This window comes from Gobio gobio (genome assembly GCF_949357685.1).
Source record: "Gobio gobio genome assembly, chromosome: 14".
Taxonomy (NCBI): domain Eukaryota; kingdom Metazoa; phylum Chordata; class Actinopteri; order Cypriniformes; family Gobionidae; genus Gobio; species Gobio gobio.
The window spans coordinates 21641529-21659256 of record NC_137107.1 but is presented as its reverse complement, the minus strand read 5'-3'; the positions used below and the strand labels follow the sequence as shown (position 1 = coordinate 21659256).

General features: G+C 38.3%; 1 protein-coding gene across 1 annotated transcript in view; it reads left to right on the top strand.

Moving 5' to 3' along the window:
- The window catches only part of taok1b (TAO kinase 1b), a 56272-nt gene that overhangs the window by 26284 nt on the left and 12260 nt on the right, over positions 1-17728 (top strand). The window contains exons 2-9 of the mRNA XM_079835551.1: positions 8970-9217; positions 9333-9404; positions 11390-11491; positions 11595-11640; positions 15294-15390; positions 15783-15896; positions 15975-16066; positions 16159-16252. Of these exons, the coding sequence (XP_079691677.1) occupies positions 9086-9217; positions 9333-9404; positions 11390-11491; positions 11595-11640; positions 15294-15390; positions 15783-15896; positions 15975-16066; positions 16159-16252 (749 nt within the window). The 5' untranslated portion in view covers positions 8970-9085. The remainder of the gene's footprint in view (positions 1-8969; positions 9218-9332; positions 9405-11389; positions 11492-11594; positions 11641-15293; positions 15391-15782; positions 15897-15974; positions 16067-16158; positions 16253-17728) is intronic.

The following is a 17728-nucleotide window of genomic DNA, read 5'->3' as shown; positions in this document are numbered from 1 at the left end:
TTGGCTTTCCCAGGGACGCTGTACTTAGAGATCATTGAGCGCATGCATCCCTGTTATGGTGAGAGGCGTGACCTTTCCGGTAACGTGCGCTCTGCGTGCGCTAAGCTGCTGTCGAATCACAACCCGGGAACCGCTGGCACAATCAGAACTAGTTACGTGTTTCTGAAGGAGGGACTTCATAGAACAGGGAAATCTTTCAAGCCGTTTTGAGGACAGTGAAAACAGCAGTATACAGATAAGTAAATTGTGTGAAAAATACTGTGTTTTTTTTACACGCGAAACATGAACACATGTTATATTGCACACTGTAAACACAATCAAAGCTTCAAAAAAACACGAAAAACGGGACCTTTAACAAAAACTGCTATTTAATAGCTTTACCTTATAGGCCTATTTATTCATCAGTTCAGTATTAGTCATATTCATACAATTTATGTGTTTAAGTAGGCTAAAGTGGGACATTACGTGTAGCTAAAAAGTTTGTCAACTAGCTAGTGCAGTATTATAATTCAGTTGTGTAACATTAAAATATATGAAATTGAAGTGGATGAATGAATATATGAAATTGAATGCCTTAATCATGTCAGGGAGCCATATAAAATTCACTTTGAGAAAATGTATTCATTCCATGATGATGAAGTTACATGAACAAATTATGTTTGTTTAACTTAATTGATTCATGTGGGACCGATGTACACAATAAAATAATGTAAATCCATCACACTTTTTTTTTCAGTGTTGTGTCATCAATTTTTTGTGAAATAAATTTGCTTGTTATAAAAAAAACCCAAAATTAACCGAACCGTGGCATTGGTGTATCGTTACACCCCTATTTAATATAGTTATCTTTTATAGTTATCGTTCATGGTGTGAACAGGCCTTAATGGGATGCGTTTTAAAATTAAACCGTGTTATTAAAAGCGCATTAAGCCAATTACGCCTACAGTCGAAATGTCTTTTTGGAGAGTATTCACATAAACACAGTGGGTTATGTCTTAACTGTACACAGTTGAGAAAGATAATGCGCGTGTAACACAGGGTTCGTACGGGTGCTTGAAATTCTTGAAAATGTGAGAGCCTAAAACGAACCTGCTGTGCTGGCGATCTGCCAGTCTATTTCCATGTGTGACTCCGCCACCACGTTGTCGTTTCAATGAACGTTGGCTGGAAGATGCGCTCCGTTTTCCAGCTTATTAATGGTCAAATACACACAAAAAAAGAAATGTCACAATGCCCTTCTGGGTGAGTATTAAACAGTTCGTAAACAGTTCAGAAGAATGAGGAACCGGAACAGTCAGGTCTTAAAGCGACAGCAGAAGACAAACAATCACTTGCTGCTCTTGACTGATTAACTTGTGTAACTTTAATGGATTAATATGTATTTAATTTTTTACAATGAAGATTATCCAATGTTATTTTAAATTTGATTAAATTCAGTTTCTTACCTGAATAATACTGTTAGACCTAGGCCTACCTGAAAAAATAAAGCAGTCTATTTAATTTGTCTATAAGTATTTATTTGTGCTATTGTTAGTAATTTGCTTATTTGTTCTTATTTTACTACTGTTTACTCGTCTTTTTTAATTCAATTTACCATTAGAAGTCAAGCTTCCTTGTGCTTATTGTAAGCGATTGCAACAAAATTACCCCATTGTAAAAAATATTGTTATCAAATATTTGTGAGATAATTGTAATGGTAATTGATCAACGTTTATATATATGAAAAAAGCTTTATCATATAAAGTGATCTCTTGAGAAGAAATTTTTTGATGCCTAGACTTTCAATAGACAGACAAAAAAAAGAAATGATATTAAAAATATAAAAGGTCAATGAGCTGAATGAATCTGATTGACTGTCTACCCCGAAGACAAATGTTTGCATTTTTTATATATTCAATAAATTAATTGAAAATGATGTGAACCTGTCGAGTGATTTTGTTTGGGGTAATTGTTTTTACATTGACTCAGGCATGTTAGATAGTAAGCAAAGTCTACTTAGACAGTGATACATTTAAAAAAAACAAAAAAAAACTTGTGATTTGCTTATATCTGATCCTTCTGCTATTACGAAATACAATTTTGGCTGTTTATAGCTATATCTCTTTTAATGTGATAAAAACCCTGAAAAATAATTTTGACTATGTATTGGTATGAAGTAATTTACAGTGGTGTAAAGGTGCTGGAAAAAGCTTTACAATGGACCTTGAAAGTGCTTGAAAAGTGCTTGAATTTGACCTTGAAAAAGGTGTACAAACCCTGGTAACAGTATATTGGATCCGTGCATTAGCTCTTAAAGTGACAGTGACCTCTCCAATGATTCTGGATCGATTCTAAGTTTAGATTTTAACTGCAGGTGTGCAGTGGCGCTGCGTGTGTTTTAGAAACACCCGTTTCCTGCTTGCTTCCATTTCCTCTCACACACACACACGCACACCACAAACCATAAAATATTTCACAACGTTCGGAAAGGTTGAAGCGAATTACAATGACATTCACAGGCTTCATCGCACAGGATATGCGCTGTGAGAAATGTGCACTATGCTTGATGTTATGCTTACAGTGTGTGTTCTCGCCTGCCGGTATTTTCCGTACAAATGCTCTACGAAGGCTTTATTTATGTAATTTGGAATGCAGTGTGCTCCTATATTAAAAATAGGAAACTCACTGACAGAAGGCTTTTAGTTTCAAGTGCTCACGCCGCGCTTTGTGAAGAGTACTCGTGCATGTGGCTGTGCGCGTCTCAAAATGCTTTTATGATTAATATAAAAAGTCAGTAATGTCTCAAGGAATTAAACCATGTGAATTCAGATCTCCCTCTGTCTATGATGTCATCATTAATAATCAAGCAACAGTAAAGCTGAGAAAGAGAAAAATCACTCACAGCCTTTGAACGGAAAACGTTCAGATACTCTTTAAATACTCAAAGTTCATTGCTTGTAATATGTTTAATGTTCCTCTTTTTTTATTTACTAGCTTTTATGTTTTGAAGCTATATTATGTACATTTAAAATTCTTAACATGCAATTGTTTTAATTTAATTTGTATTTAAATTAATTATTTAATTTAAGTGTAATCATTTTAAAATGTACATATAATTACATGTATAATATGTTTTATTAATAAGATGATTTAATAAGAAAAAAAGTTCAAGAATTGTTTTGGAATCGGACCGTGAGGTGCCTAAAGATTCCCACCATTACTATACAATGAAATATATGATTTATTGCCTAGTCTTTGTTGAATAATACAGAAGATGAAGAGCTTAAAAAAATAATTGCATATTACATCGCAAATCGCAATATTGGTAAAAGAAAATCGCAATTAGATTATTTTCCAAAATCGTTCAGCCCTAATCTTGACTGAATAACTGAAGTAGCTTTAATAAGGATTCATCTATATTTAATGTGTACAATAAGACTATGCAGTGTTATTTTACATTTGATTATTACATTTTTTGGTGTAGGCTATTACTTATCTGAATACAACTCTTAGTACATCTTCCTGAAAAACAAAAAAACACTGTTTTTTTTATTATTTTATTTAATTGTATTTTCATTCTGTTGTATTTATTTGTCCATTTATTTTGTCATTAGTTTTGTTTGTTCTTATTGTATTGCTGACTGTTTACTTGTCTTATGTAATTATTTTGAGGACCTCTTTCTTACATTAGTCAACCTAGTATTAGTTTTCGATATTTTTGATATTCGAGTATCGATAATTGTGAAATTTCTCATATAATGAAATAAGACTTTGATCATCTCACCCACCAATAATCGTGTTAAATAATCATGATTTCAATAGTCCAAAAATAATCGTGATTTACATTTGATTTTTGCCATTTTTGAGTGCTGTGTAGTGTGCGATAAGCTGCAGTAGACATGCAATGGTGTAGAAAAACAATTGAACAGCAACTGTAAGGAATTGCTTCTAATACGGTCTTTAGAGAATCTACAAATGTAGTTCTCTAGAGAAAAAAGTTGATAAATCCCAACCTTCACGGCCTGTCTTGTGACTCGAGCTTCCCTTCTCTGTTATCACATGTCTTAGGAATACTTTTTGAAGGGCTAAATCTGTTGTTTACCCACAGATGCTCTGACTAATGCAGTCACTGCAGGAGTGATAAAGCCAGTGGTCTTAATTGACCTCACAATAGACTTTTTTGGAGTATATTTACAACTATATGAGTATCAACACAGGGTGCTGATGCCCAGCCTGTACCCTTTCCACACATTTCCAGCCAAAAAATGGGTTCTGTCCTTGACAAAATTTCTGCTCTCGATCCGGAGTGTATTACTTCACAGTAGAGCTGCACGATTCTATATAAATTTTGAATCACGATTTTTTGGTTTCAAATGGTCACGATTATCCCACGATTCTGAACAGACAACGAAATAATAATAAAAAAAAGTAAATTACTAACGGTTCTGGCAAAATATGAATTGCTGCAGTCAATTTATAAATGTTTAATTAATTAGAATGAATATTTTTTTTTAAATTGGTTTGAAAGAAGGATTCGAAGACTTCACTTGTTTGATTACTGGATGAATCAGCATTTTTGAACAAAACTCTTGAATGGCAGATTCAGTGATTCACTCATAAATACTTCACTTGTTTCATTACAATATTTCATTATGAATTGTTGTAACATTTTATTTATAATTAATGTCTGATGGTTGCATTAAAAAGCAGCTTGTCATGGCATAAAGACTTATAACCAAGTGATATGTAGGAACGTAGTCAGTTATGTCATTGCTTCGGCTCTCAAGTCAGTGGAAATTCCATTTGAATGGAAAAGGGGTAAACCACCCACAATTGGTCTTTCATTCATCCAGCTAATCAGCTCCAATGGTTCGTGAATACGCCCAGAGTTTGACTGTTAGTCAACACATTGCTTCAATTTCCTCCAAACCTGAATAAGCCTGAAGAGGTAATAAGAATGCAGCAGAGCAGGTCAGTGTGAAAGCTGGGAGCACATCTGCTGTCGTGCTTTGACACTACTGTATTTACAGCCTGTAAACAAAGGTCAGGTCACAGGTCATTGTGTGGAATCAGTATCTGAAGATAAGACGGTTTCTGTGGCCTCATGGTGTGTTCCTGTTCAACAAAACCATGGACGGTCATCTGGATTATCTTATGTTGGCAGCTCCACCTACAGATTTGTAAAAGGATAATAAAGATCTGGGAAGGTAACATAGATTTTTCGATGCGTATCGATCCGGAAATATTTGGTTTGGGGATGCACGGTATTATCGGTACGACATCGGAATCGGCCGATTAAAATATAAAAATCTGCATCGGTGATATAAAAAAATTATGCGGATATGACAGTTTTTAAATGCTCCCTTGAATTTGTGAACGCGTATACAGAAGGATGTGACCGTCAACAATGACTCCCCACTCTCTAGCGCATGACACTTGTAAATTAAATACTTTTATATATAGCTTATTAATCTGTAATAAAATTTTATGAAATGGGTGATGAAAAATAATTCAGGGAGCTCTGAAATAATTGTAGAAAAAGACCGCATCCACTGATGTCATGCCACCCCCCCTTCATGTGCGCCAAAGTGCTGCCCTCTTAAGGTTGAACGGTGGCTACTGCAGTTGAATTTTCCTATTGGACGTTGTGGTACATCGTGACGTAGGATGGCACCTCCAACGGCTCACTATCCGCGCCCCTGGCACGAGCTCACCACGCCCTCAGAAATGTTTCCCCCAATCACATGATGAGAGCGGCTTCACTCCAGTATGAACTCTCATGTTACATGAAGTAGAAACATTATGAATGAAACTGACTTGACACTTGCTTTAACATTCTATTGAAGAAAATACGGTTAAATAATGCAGTTGTCAGTACACGTCAGGCTTTTCTTGCGATTATTATTGCCGCCGGTCATGTGTACAGATAATTTTCATACATGAGACGCGCTTTCAAACCCTGACACGCAAGTGGTTGCCGCGGGCGCAGATAGATTAGGTCAGTTCTCTTGCGCGGCTGCTTCACTAGCATCGTCTGCATCGGGAGTTAGCGCAGTTTGAGCAGCGGCTCGCATTGATAAGGCTCTGGGTTTGTGTCTACAGACAATCCACCCTCCTCCACTTCAGGTGAAGGTAGGAGAAATGACCGCTCTGTTGCAAAGCTGGCGTCACTCCAGTCATTCTCCATCTTTGCGACTCGCGAGTCAGACAGCTGTCAATCAATCCGTCACTGCGGGTCTCAGGTGCACGCCCTCCGCTCAGCCCCGCCCTCGGTTCGTCCCCTCTGTCTCCGCTGGGCTCTGCCCACTTTTCCAGCATTTTTCAAAATTTGCCAGTGGGTGGAGTTAAGCTCTGAGCAGGGGTTTAGTTACCCTTTAACATTTATCTTTAACAAGTATCCTTTTAGTAAGGAGACCTCAGAAAATGGTGTTGTTTCCAAACAAAGGGAAAAAATAAAGTATATTGGCATCGGCCAAAATGAGTTGAAAAATATCGGCATATTGGCAAAAATCCAATATCGTGCATCCCTAATTTGGTTCCAATACTCATTTTCCACAGTATCGATACACCGATACCAGCTGCTGCTTCTAGTTGTCACTTTGACACGACACCCACTCGCTCGTTTAATCTGCTCAGGTTGAATAGTGTTGGTGTTACAGGGCCTGAATTTCGGCATAATTTTTCTAATTTCTTAATGGTTTCACGCTCACACCTAGCCTGACGTCGTCATACTCAATTCTAGTCAGAATATGAGTCTGATACTGCTCTGTTGGGCTGTGATTATGGGGCATGTTTCAACCGAACCAGGAAAGACCTGAATTGGATAGACCCACAACCAACCAGAGCAACGGAGCGACACATAACGTTAGTTGTCAAATGTCAACAGAACTCAACTTCACTGTGTTGCCAAGTCTGCAGGTTTTTCCATGTGCGCGGGTTGAAGCGACCCCAATTATGTGATATACAGACCCAGGAATGCGAATTTTAGCAGGCAGCCCTGCAAAAATAACACCTATTTTACCCCCCAACTGCCCTTTTTTCTCCGGAGAACCCCAGCGGAAAGCTATTGGGCTTGTTTTTAGCTAGTTTTGAGTAGCAATTGGGCGGGTTTTGTTGTAAAAACTTGGCAACCCTGTATGCCCGCACGCTGGAATATGTAACGTTAGAAGAAAAAGATGAGTGTAAACGATCTTTGCCGGTGTTGTAAAAAAATTATTTAAGGAAACACTGAGTACTTACCAACATTTCTGAGAGAAATAGTAAAGGTGAATGCATATACGAACAAGTTCTCCATTTAGGATTAGAACAAATTCAACCCAAGCGCCTTTGATGACGTGGATGATTACGTTACTGTTTATCATCTGTCCATCATCGTCTAAAGCTCGCCCTGACAATTTCATTGGTCCGAACAGTTTCTGTTCGGGCATAATTACTCCTCTACGGATCAAGTCCAGACCGAACTGCCCGAGCTCAAATGTTGTGGGCAGGGCTAAGTTCGGCTGGCATCCAGGCTAGCTCACACCCAAAGTACACACACATAAAGCCGCTTCTCAAACAGATTGCGAGTTCTTTTCCGTGTCAAATACACACAATTCTGTCAAAATGCCCATTTTGCATTCGGTCTTAAACACCCCTGTTCTCGGCCAGAGTCTGTCGCAAACCGGCCGCGTGTTTCCACCGACTTGAGGAACGAACTGTAATGTAATGCTGTTGTGTTGTTTACCTGACTTTAACCGGTCTTAAAAAAAAAAAAAAACATTGTGCTTCAGCTTTGTGCAGGCAGTTGCCACATTTCTGTTTTGCTGTTCACAGTACCAGGAATGATTCTAGCAAACCGGCAACTTGCATAAACTTTACTCCTATATGTCCTTTTCTGATATAAATTAAAACGGAACCCGTTGATTCACTCGTTCTCTCAGTCGCATGCATAGTTTTATATATTTAGATATAAAGAGCAGTGGCGTGCAATGCTACATTGCTCAATGAGACGGCATCAGCATTTTCTCCATCCCTTGCTGCCCGGCTCCAGCAAGTTTTTAGGGCCAGAGTTGTACCGATCTTTCTGCAGGAACGGTTCAAGAACCGACACAGACCGGTGAAAAAGGGGTAAAAGTGAAAGCAGCCTAATAAACCTGCTGCCATCCTCATTAATGTTAATTAAAACACAAAAGAAATGGAGAAATCACTCACTGCTCTAGAATTAATGACTTTTTGTTACTTTAATTGTAAGGATTCTGTATTTATTTTTTACAAAACTGTACTGTTACTTTACATTTGATTACTTTCTCCTGTGGTATCAAAAATGGTATTGAATATAATTTTTCAAGGTATCCAGTACCGTGACAACACTACAGGTAACCAAAGGGTTGTAGATTCAAAGCCTGCAATGGGGATCCATGAATAATCACGATTGTGATTTTATTATGAGCAAATTGAAATTTAAAGGGAAAAACAAAAAACTTAAATCAAATGGAAACGTAGCACACTATAAAACTCCGTTATTCAGTAAAACATCTATTAATCTCTTTATTACTTTCTGTAAATTGTGTAAGTTATAGTATATTGGGTTTGTCAGAGTATACCAGTATTGATGATAACCATGATATTAAAAAAATATATATATATTGATATCATGTTAATGCTACACATATGATAATATTGCAAATAACAATATTATTAACATCTGTTAATGCTTGTTGCCATTTGTCATAAAACAGAAAAAAGAAGCTACTAAAGCTGCACAAAATCATGTCGGAGAGTGAGACACTCTTCCTACACCCGAGGGTAAATAGATTCTGTAAAAAGATGGGGTGTTAGACACCCAGTCTGCAGGAAGCCTCCTTACACTTCAACTTTAAGTGCGATTCAAAAGAGACAACAAAAAATAAACATACTTAAAAAAGTTTTTTCAAAATGTCTATTGCTGAAAATCTGATTTAGTTGAAGCTATTACATATGTTGATTCAATTGTTTTATTTGTTTACCTGCAGGTCTCTATGCGTACACTGCCTCCCTCTGGCAGATGAGTAACCAGCGGGGCCTGACGCGTCGCAGTCGCACGGCCAGATAGTCCCCTGCGAGCGCGGCGCGTCCCCCGGCTCGCAGCATGCCCTCCACCATCCGGGCAGGGAGCCTGAAGGACCCCGAGATCGCAGATCTCTTCTTCAAGGAGGACCCCGAGAAGCTCTTCACTGACCTCCGTGAGATCGGTCATGGCAGCTTTGGCGCGGTCTATTTTGTATGTTATATAGAATATCTATTAAATAGGATTCATCATTTTAATGCATGCTTCAGTACATTATGAAATGTTTGGGAGATTAAATTGTGAAATTTCAGATGTGTATCTTGCTCAGGCACGGGATGCGCGGACTGCAGAGGTGGTGGCCATCAAGAAGATGTCCTACAGTGGGAAACAGTCTAATGAGGTCAGTTTTCCTACATTCCACAGTCATTACATACAGGCATGCAACAGTTTGGTTGCGGATTCAGTTTTTCCTTCTGAGGGTGGGCACAGAAAAGATAGCATTACACTACTGTTCAAAGGAATAAAGATTTTTTCATGTTTTTGAAAGAAGCCTCTGATGCTAACCAAGGCTACATTTATTTGATCTGTAATGTTGTGAAATATTATAATATTTAAAGTACTTTTATTCTATTTTAATGTAAATTGCTTAATGTTTATTCCTGTGATGGCAAAAATTTGTTTTCAGTTGTCTTAAGGCCTGTTCACACCGGGACGATTTTCGCGCGCGTTTATCGCTGACGTTTAACGCCTCGTGACTAAACAAAGGGCTCCGATGTGAGTGTGCACCGACGCGCAAAACGGCAGGCGTAAAAGCGTCGTTAAAAAAAAAAAAACTTTTTTTTTTTACTTTTACTTTGACGTGGCGCGTTAAAAACTGGCCAACCAATGAGATCAGCCAATTTTGTTCACCTGGCTGGAGCTGCTGAAGTGACAGTAAAACACAACTTGGTGGCGCTCAAGCACAAAGCAGTCTTGCCGAGCACACATTGATACGACGAAGAAGTAGTAAGTAGACAAAGAAGAAAATGAGCTGCTAATGCGGCTTTCCAGTTAGCAAAAAGTGTGTGAATTGTTTTGGCCATAGACATATGTCTATGGTTTTGGCAAGCACATAAATACTGTCTCTCTTCTTCTTCTGTGTGACAAGCGAGTGTCAGAAGCGTAAAGTGCCGCAGCACCACCTTGTGTATCGGGAGCGCTATCTACTGATTTTGCACGTTCACTCGGCGCCTCGCCAGTGAAAATCGATTGGGTGTGAACACTCAAGACGCGCCGAAAAACGCTGCCGATAAGCGTACGCGATATTCGTCTCGGTGTGTACAGGCCTTTACTCTAGTCTTCACTCATGATCCTTCAGAAATCATTCTAATGTGCTGATTTGCTGCTCAAGAAATTGTATTATTATTATTATGAAAATTATTTGAAAGTTGAAAATGGTTGAAAATTGTTTTTGCTGCTTAATATTTTTGTAGAAAACGTGATACCCATTCAAAATTTTGGGGTAAGTAGGATATTAAAAAAAGCTAATTTTAGAAAACAAAATTAATAAAACTTGTATTCAGTAATGACACGTTAAATTGATGAAGTGACAATGAATTTGTAACATTTATAATGTTACAAAAGATTTGCATTTCAAATAAAATCTGTTCTTTTAAACTTTCTATTTAAAAAAAAATATTAAGCAGCATTGATAATAATAATTTATATTAATTGAGCAGATTATTACAATGATTTCTGAAGGATCATGTGACACTGAAGACTGGAATAGTAGTTGCTAAAAATTCAGCTTTGTGTCACTGGAATAAATAACATTTTAAATTGTATTAAAATAGGTAAAAGTTATATTAAATTGTAATAATAATTCTCAATATTACCTTTTTTTACCTTAGTTTTGATCAAATGCAGCATTGGTAAAAGACACAAAACATGAAATCTTAATTATTCCAAACTTTTGACCGGTAAATGTATATTTTAGTCTCTTTGTTTCATATTCACAAACCACAATGGCTTGGCTCTCAAACAGTGACTTGGCTCAGTATCATACGAGCAAATTAAAGTCAATTGCGGAAGTCACATTAAGTCTCCTGTAACACCTCTGATTGAAGCGAAGCACCAAGGCCATTCATACTTTAGCCTGTGGCAGCATTTCCTTTGTAATTTCAGATTAGCAGTAATCGGATTACACATAATCTCTGCAAAGAATCCTTCAGAAGCTTTTAGGACCGACTTTCTTTTTCAGGACCTGTACTAGTAAATTGAAATGTCCAGTCTGCTCACATCAATAGTGGATACAGTGATCCAGTGGAAAAGTGGAATTAATTTAAGGCATTTCCAGCCAATTTGAAAGAAGACCATTTGATTTGATGCTTTCTTCTCTTTACTTAGAAATGGCAGGATATCATTAAGGAAGTCAAGTTCCTCCAGAGAATACAACACCCAAACAGCATAGAGTATAAAGGATGCTACTTGCGGGAGCACACAGCATGGGTAAGATCTTTCTTTTTCTCTTCTGAATCACTCATTCTCACTATCACTCTTTGACACAATAACCATTTTATCTTCATGATTCATCTTTCTTTCCCCTCTTCAGCTTGTCATGGAGTACTGTTTGGGCTCAGCCTCTGACCTCCTTGAAGGTGAGAGGCCAAACATTTGGCTTAATTTAGAAGCATGATCAGAATTGTATCCAAAATTATGGCTGTTTATTTAATTTTTTGTGATTTTATATTATTTGTGATTTTTATATTTGTTTGATCAAAGCAAAGTTTTAAAGGCACAATATGTAAGATTTTTGCATTAAAATATCCAAAAAACACTTGCACAGTGTTGTATAGTTTGTTTACTTGTGTGTTTGCATCATCCCACAATAATATATTTTAGGGGTGTTTGGCTACCGATTGCTTTCTGCCGATAATCACTTTGGGACGCGCGCCAGCTGTGAGAGGTACAGCATGACATGCAGCGGCGCCGTCTCGATCTCTGTCCAGCGCGGGTAAAATAATTATAATGCTGAATGTGAGGTACAATTCATATTTCTTTATTAAATAACTTACAAAGTCATTTGAAAACTTTCTGTAACAAACAGCGTGAGTGAATCACGGCAAAGTCTTTCCCTCTCAAAATGCTCAAATGGCTTCACAATCACGTCAGCACACGTCTGCACTAGAAGCGAGCTGCACAGTTGATACAGGAATTGTCCCTTGCATAATCAAGGCAGTGTCGCATTGTCACTAAAGTTTATAATGTGCTTTTTTTAAGTCTTGCCAGTGTTTAAAACCACTCACGCGCTCTCTCCTAGAGACGGCGTGCTCATGCACACTCAAAGCGCACACACCTAGGCCACCTCACGAACAGCTCACGAGTACAAAATTGCGCTTAAATGGTCAAATGGTTACACTTTACAATAAGGTTCATTAGCTAACACTAGTTAACTACATTAGTTATGTAGTTAACTAATGCATTAAGTAAGGAATAATTGACGACGGGCCGTTCAATTATTAGAATGATAATGCACACCCGAGGTGGTGATGCGGTCACGACGCGAAGCGGAGTGGCCGTTACACCTCGGGTTTGCATTATCATTCTAATAATTGAACGGCCCGGAGTCAATTATTCCGCTTATGCTACGGTTACCACACCTCAAGACATCGATCCGATTATATATTTAAAGGGATTCGTCCGGTTTTTGTACTTAAATCGCTATTGTGAGTAGGACTATTTCTTCCGCGTCTCATCCAACGGCTCTTTTGCTAGTTCCGAAAGAGAGCGAGAGAGAGAGAGAGAGAGAGAGAGGCTACCTCTGTGCGTCTCTAAACAGCGCTGTTATTACCTCGCTATAGTGGAAAAAATGTCATGTGTAGACAATGTAGACATTAAGTTGCTACACTATATAGGCCTATAGGCTAACTGATCAAATCGTCAGGTCAGCGCTGAAAACACCTTTTTGTGCAAACTGTAGTGTATGTGTGCGAGCACATGTGATTGCAGTAATGAGACAGAAAAGCTTGTGAATGTATATATATTCATTTAATTATTATTAAATCGTTGCATTTTCTGTTTTTTTGCTTGTTTTTTTTTTTGCAAAAATGAATGAAACACAAAAGGCCTTAGGCATATCTATATTATTTGTTGTACCTGCAATAATAACGGGGAAAAAAATCATGCAGCAGGCCTACCAGCTGTATTATATTTACTTTTTGATTCATGCTACAACTTTATTTATCTAGACCTACATGTTTTATTTATTGAAATTAAACTGCACGCTTCCGTTAATTGTAAAATTAGACATCGAAAATGGCAGATCAAGCGCAGGGAGCTGTGTAGTGGAGATTGTCTTTTCCTGTTGGTCCCGGCCTTGATTTTCTGTGGCGTTTGAATTTTTGTTTCCTGAGAGGATCAGGCTCCATTGTTTTCTTTCTTCTGCTGAAGGTGCCCAGTAGCTTCTCAGGCTTGTTTCACACTTGTGCCCTGTGACAGACATGATTTGCCTGCTCTCCAGCCCTGCTTCAGACAGTATTTGAACTGCTGTGCTTCTTAATGAATGGTTGGTGTATCTTTCGGATAACCCCACTGCCTCGCAGATGCAAGGAAGCATATTTCCGAGGTAGTTCACACCCATGGGTTCGTGAGAATACCAGAACTCTCGCCTGTCAAGCTCCTCCTGTGTCGCTTTCAGAGGATGAAGATAGAAGGATGTGGCATCAGGTGGGCATTTAGTGAGGTACTTTTTGAAGCTTTTAACTGGGCAAAGGGGGTCACTTGTGTTGGCAGACATGAATCCTCGGTAACAGTCTTTTATGGGATCGTTGGGCTTTTCGTGTTTTTTTGTTTCTGCATTATAAGACAAGCAAACAAATTCACCTCCATTTTCATCTTTTTTAATAACGAAATGAATGCTGTCTTAACTCTCGATTTCCCTCACGCCCCCTCCTCGCCAGGTTCAGCTGAATGTCAAACCAGACCTTGCGAACCAGTCCGGCTGCTGTGTCTGGTGACAGATACGGAGAGTGACGAATGCGCTGTATTTCAGCAGTGGAGATGGGAGGATGATGAGTACTGACGTCTTTCCCAGCCTTTCGAAACTTTTTGAGGACGGCCCTGAATACGTCGTTGGATGACTTAAATTCCGATTGACCAATGATGTTGTATTTGGATATATAGCGGTTCAGTCCAGCTCTAAGGGAAATAAAACTTGACACTGAATACTCTGCGCCGGATGCGTTTCGGACAGTGGCATAGAAAGCTCGCAGCAGGGTATTTAAAGTGGATGCCCCCTCTCTCTCTACCTACCTCATCCAGAGACGTATTTTTGGCTTTAAGCCAGTCGTTAAACACATTAACTGCCCAAGCTGTTGTTTTTTTGGTGTTTTCTTCGTGTTTTTCTCCCTCGAGTATGTCTAGCTGTTCTTCGCTAATCATTTTATGTCTTTTTGTTGTTGCCGGCTGTCTTTGATGTCCGCTTCCGTTTATGTTGTTCTTCATTTGGACCGTCTAATACTCCTGCCGCCCATTTGTTGAACGTTTTATAGTTCCCGTAAATATTAAAATTAACTTTAGGAAAATCGTCTGTCATGGTGTTTTTTTTTAGTCCTGTAATTTCCGTTATTACAGTTAACTATGCGAAGTGATATGGAACTGTAATGCGGTCAAGAGCTGCCTGGAACTACGTTCGCTGTGCGTCTCCCAGAAAATAATTGCACACCTCAGAACGTTCATCAACCAATCAGATTCAAGCATTCAACGGCCCAGTAGTATAACTAATGTTAACTAATACAACCTTATTGTAAAGTGTTACCGGTCAAATACACACACACACACACACACAATTTTATTTGTACAAAATTACCATCTTGACGAGTATGCATGATGCGGAAGTAGTAGTTGTAGCGTCTAGCACACCACTCAGTTGTTGTTTTGCACAGTGGTCATGCTAGTTCATCAGAATTAAATAAAATCATGTGATCAAGTGTAACTGTTCTAAAACATTATTTCATTACCTCGTCCATGAACATGATTTGTGAGAACATGATTAATTTCCTTCTGCAGTGGAGGTGAAGACAACTCCTCTCATCGTTCCACACTCTTTCACAGCTACGCCTTTGTTATTGTTTTGAATATGCGACCTCTAGTGGCGAAAATTACATACTGTGCCTTTAACATTTAGATTTATTATTACAAATAGTAGAGCATAGTGCTAGCAACACCAATTTATGGGTTTGATTCCCAGTGAAAGTCTGTCAGATGTCATTGTCACTTTGATGAACATGCACCTTTGCTGTTTTTTGCTTAGTTCACAAGAAGCCCCTTCAGGAAATTGAGATTGCAGCAATTACACATGGTGCTTTGCAGGGCCTTGCATACCTTCATTCCCATAACATGATTCACAGGTTAGTCGGTTTTTCTTTTTTGATGTTCTTGCAGAGCTTATGCTTGTGCATTAAGTATTGTTGAGGACCGAGAACCGGTTCCACAGGAACCATGAAATTGGTTTCATGAAATTGGTTCGGCTAATAGATTTTGAACGTTTGCGTTCTTGCGCTGAAGACAGAACATTTTTGAATTGTATGAATTGCATTGAATTAAATGCAAGGGATAACAAACATACAGACCACTAGTCTGATTCTTGAACATATGATTCTGATGGTCACAAAGTCTCACAAATATTTAAAGTTTCAATGAAAAGTAAGTAGTAAAATATATTTTCGTCCATATTGTGACGTACATTTGAGTGTAACTGATTATGGAAAAAATAATGTGCTTTATTGTCGTCTTCACTAAGGGATATCAAAGCTGGGAACATCCTGCTGACCGAGCCTGGACAAGTCAAACTGGCAGATTTTGGTTCTGCCTCCATCGCCTCTCCAGCCAACTCTTTTGTGGGGACACCATATTGGTGAGCACACTGAGTATCTCTAAGTAATAATGACTCCATTCACACAGCCTAGTTACTAACACACCCGTCTCCTCTCAGGATGGCCCCTGAAGTGATTTTAGCCATGGACGAGGGACAGTATGATGGAAAGGTTGACATCTGGTCTCTTGGGATCACCTGCGTAGAACTAGGTGACGAAGAATTGCTGCTCATCGTAAATTGAATTGTGCGTCTTTCACAGTGTGAAAGTCGGTCTTACTTTTGCCTCTCCTTTTTGCTGTAGCGGAAAGGAAGCCTCCTCTGTTTAACATGAATGCGATGAGTGCCTTATACCATATAGCGCAGAATGAGAGTCCCACACTGCAGTCAAGTGAATGGTGAGTCCTTTAACACAGGTTTTCAATCTTTTAGAGGCCACAGATGCCCAAATATGATCAGTCTCATGCAAGGGACCCCCATACTAAAATGTCCTATAGTACTATACTGTTAGATGTATAACTTGTAGGGTTATAACAAAACATCAATATAGATTGATACATCGCTCTAATGTGTAACGATATGATGTATCGATACAATGCGTTAAAAACCGATACCTGTAGGCTACTTATATATTTAAGAGGCATTATACATTGTCGTCAACGCATGCATTCTCGTTTAAACTACCTTTCAGAGCTTGTGAAAGACGCTCGGGACAGTTGATGGAACTGTCACTGTCCCAATCCGGCCAGTGCTGAATTTTCACGAAAGTTTAAAGCCTTGCAAAAAGCAGCGCGCACTCATCTCAAACAGCGCACAAATAGGACACTGAATTGAGTCTTCTTTTACTTATTTTTATGCTTCAGTAGATAAAGGTCTATGGTTTTGCACACATCGTTCTTCACACACTGTAACTGACATTTAAAACTGTTAAAAGAAAATGCTCAATAAACTGCTGCATAGGAGTGCTGCGCGCTGTGACTCTGAGATGCTTCAAGCGCATCATTCTGCACATGGGATGCGCATAAGTGCTTTGTGCCGCTCTGTATTGGAGCCTTTCATATTATAATACTTTTGCACAATGAAAGAATATTAATAGCCTATTTGTTCTGTCCTACCTATATGTTGTTGCTTCATTAAAAAGTCTTGCTATTAAAAATTTTGTAAAGAAGCCTAAAATACTTTCTTGACTGTTATGTCATAATCTGTCATTAGATTACTGTATGAAATTTTTTATTTGTGGATCCTGCACCCAATCAGGGTGCAGGATGTGAAATTTGTATGTTTATGTATTTTGGTTGCAGTTGTGAGTTAATATAAATTTAACTGGTTGTGTAAAATAAGCAAATGATATCAAAATATTGATCAATATACCCCTGAATCATATCGTAATGGTATCGCAGAATTTTTTTAAGTATCAGAAAATATCATATGGCTGGCTATGAGAATTGATATTGTATCGAATCATGATGAACCATCTGATTTACACCCCTAATTACTTGTTTATATTATGTATTATTCTTTCCAAAAATTGAAATTCTGTCATTATTTACCCACCCTTATGTCGTTCCAAACCCATAAGACTTTTGTTCATCTTCGGAACACAAATTAAGATATTTTTAATAAAATCTACACGATTTCCCTCCTACAATTTGACCCTTCAAAAAGTTCATAAAGAGATCATAAAATACATATGAATTGTGTGGTTTAGTCCAAATTTTCTGAAGAGCTTTATATGATGAACAGATTACATTTAGGCATATTTTATTACATTTTATTCACATATAAACATTGATCAGCGAACATTAACAGAAGCTCAACCGAGCTTGCTTGATGCGCGAGAACAAACCTCATTGGTTCTGGTGCTGAAGCTCAAA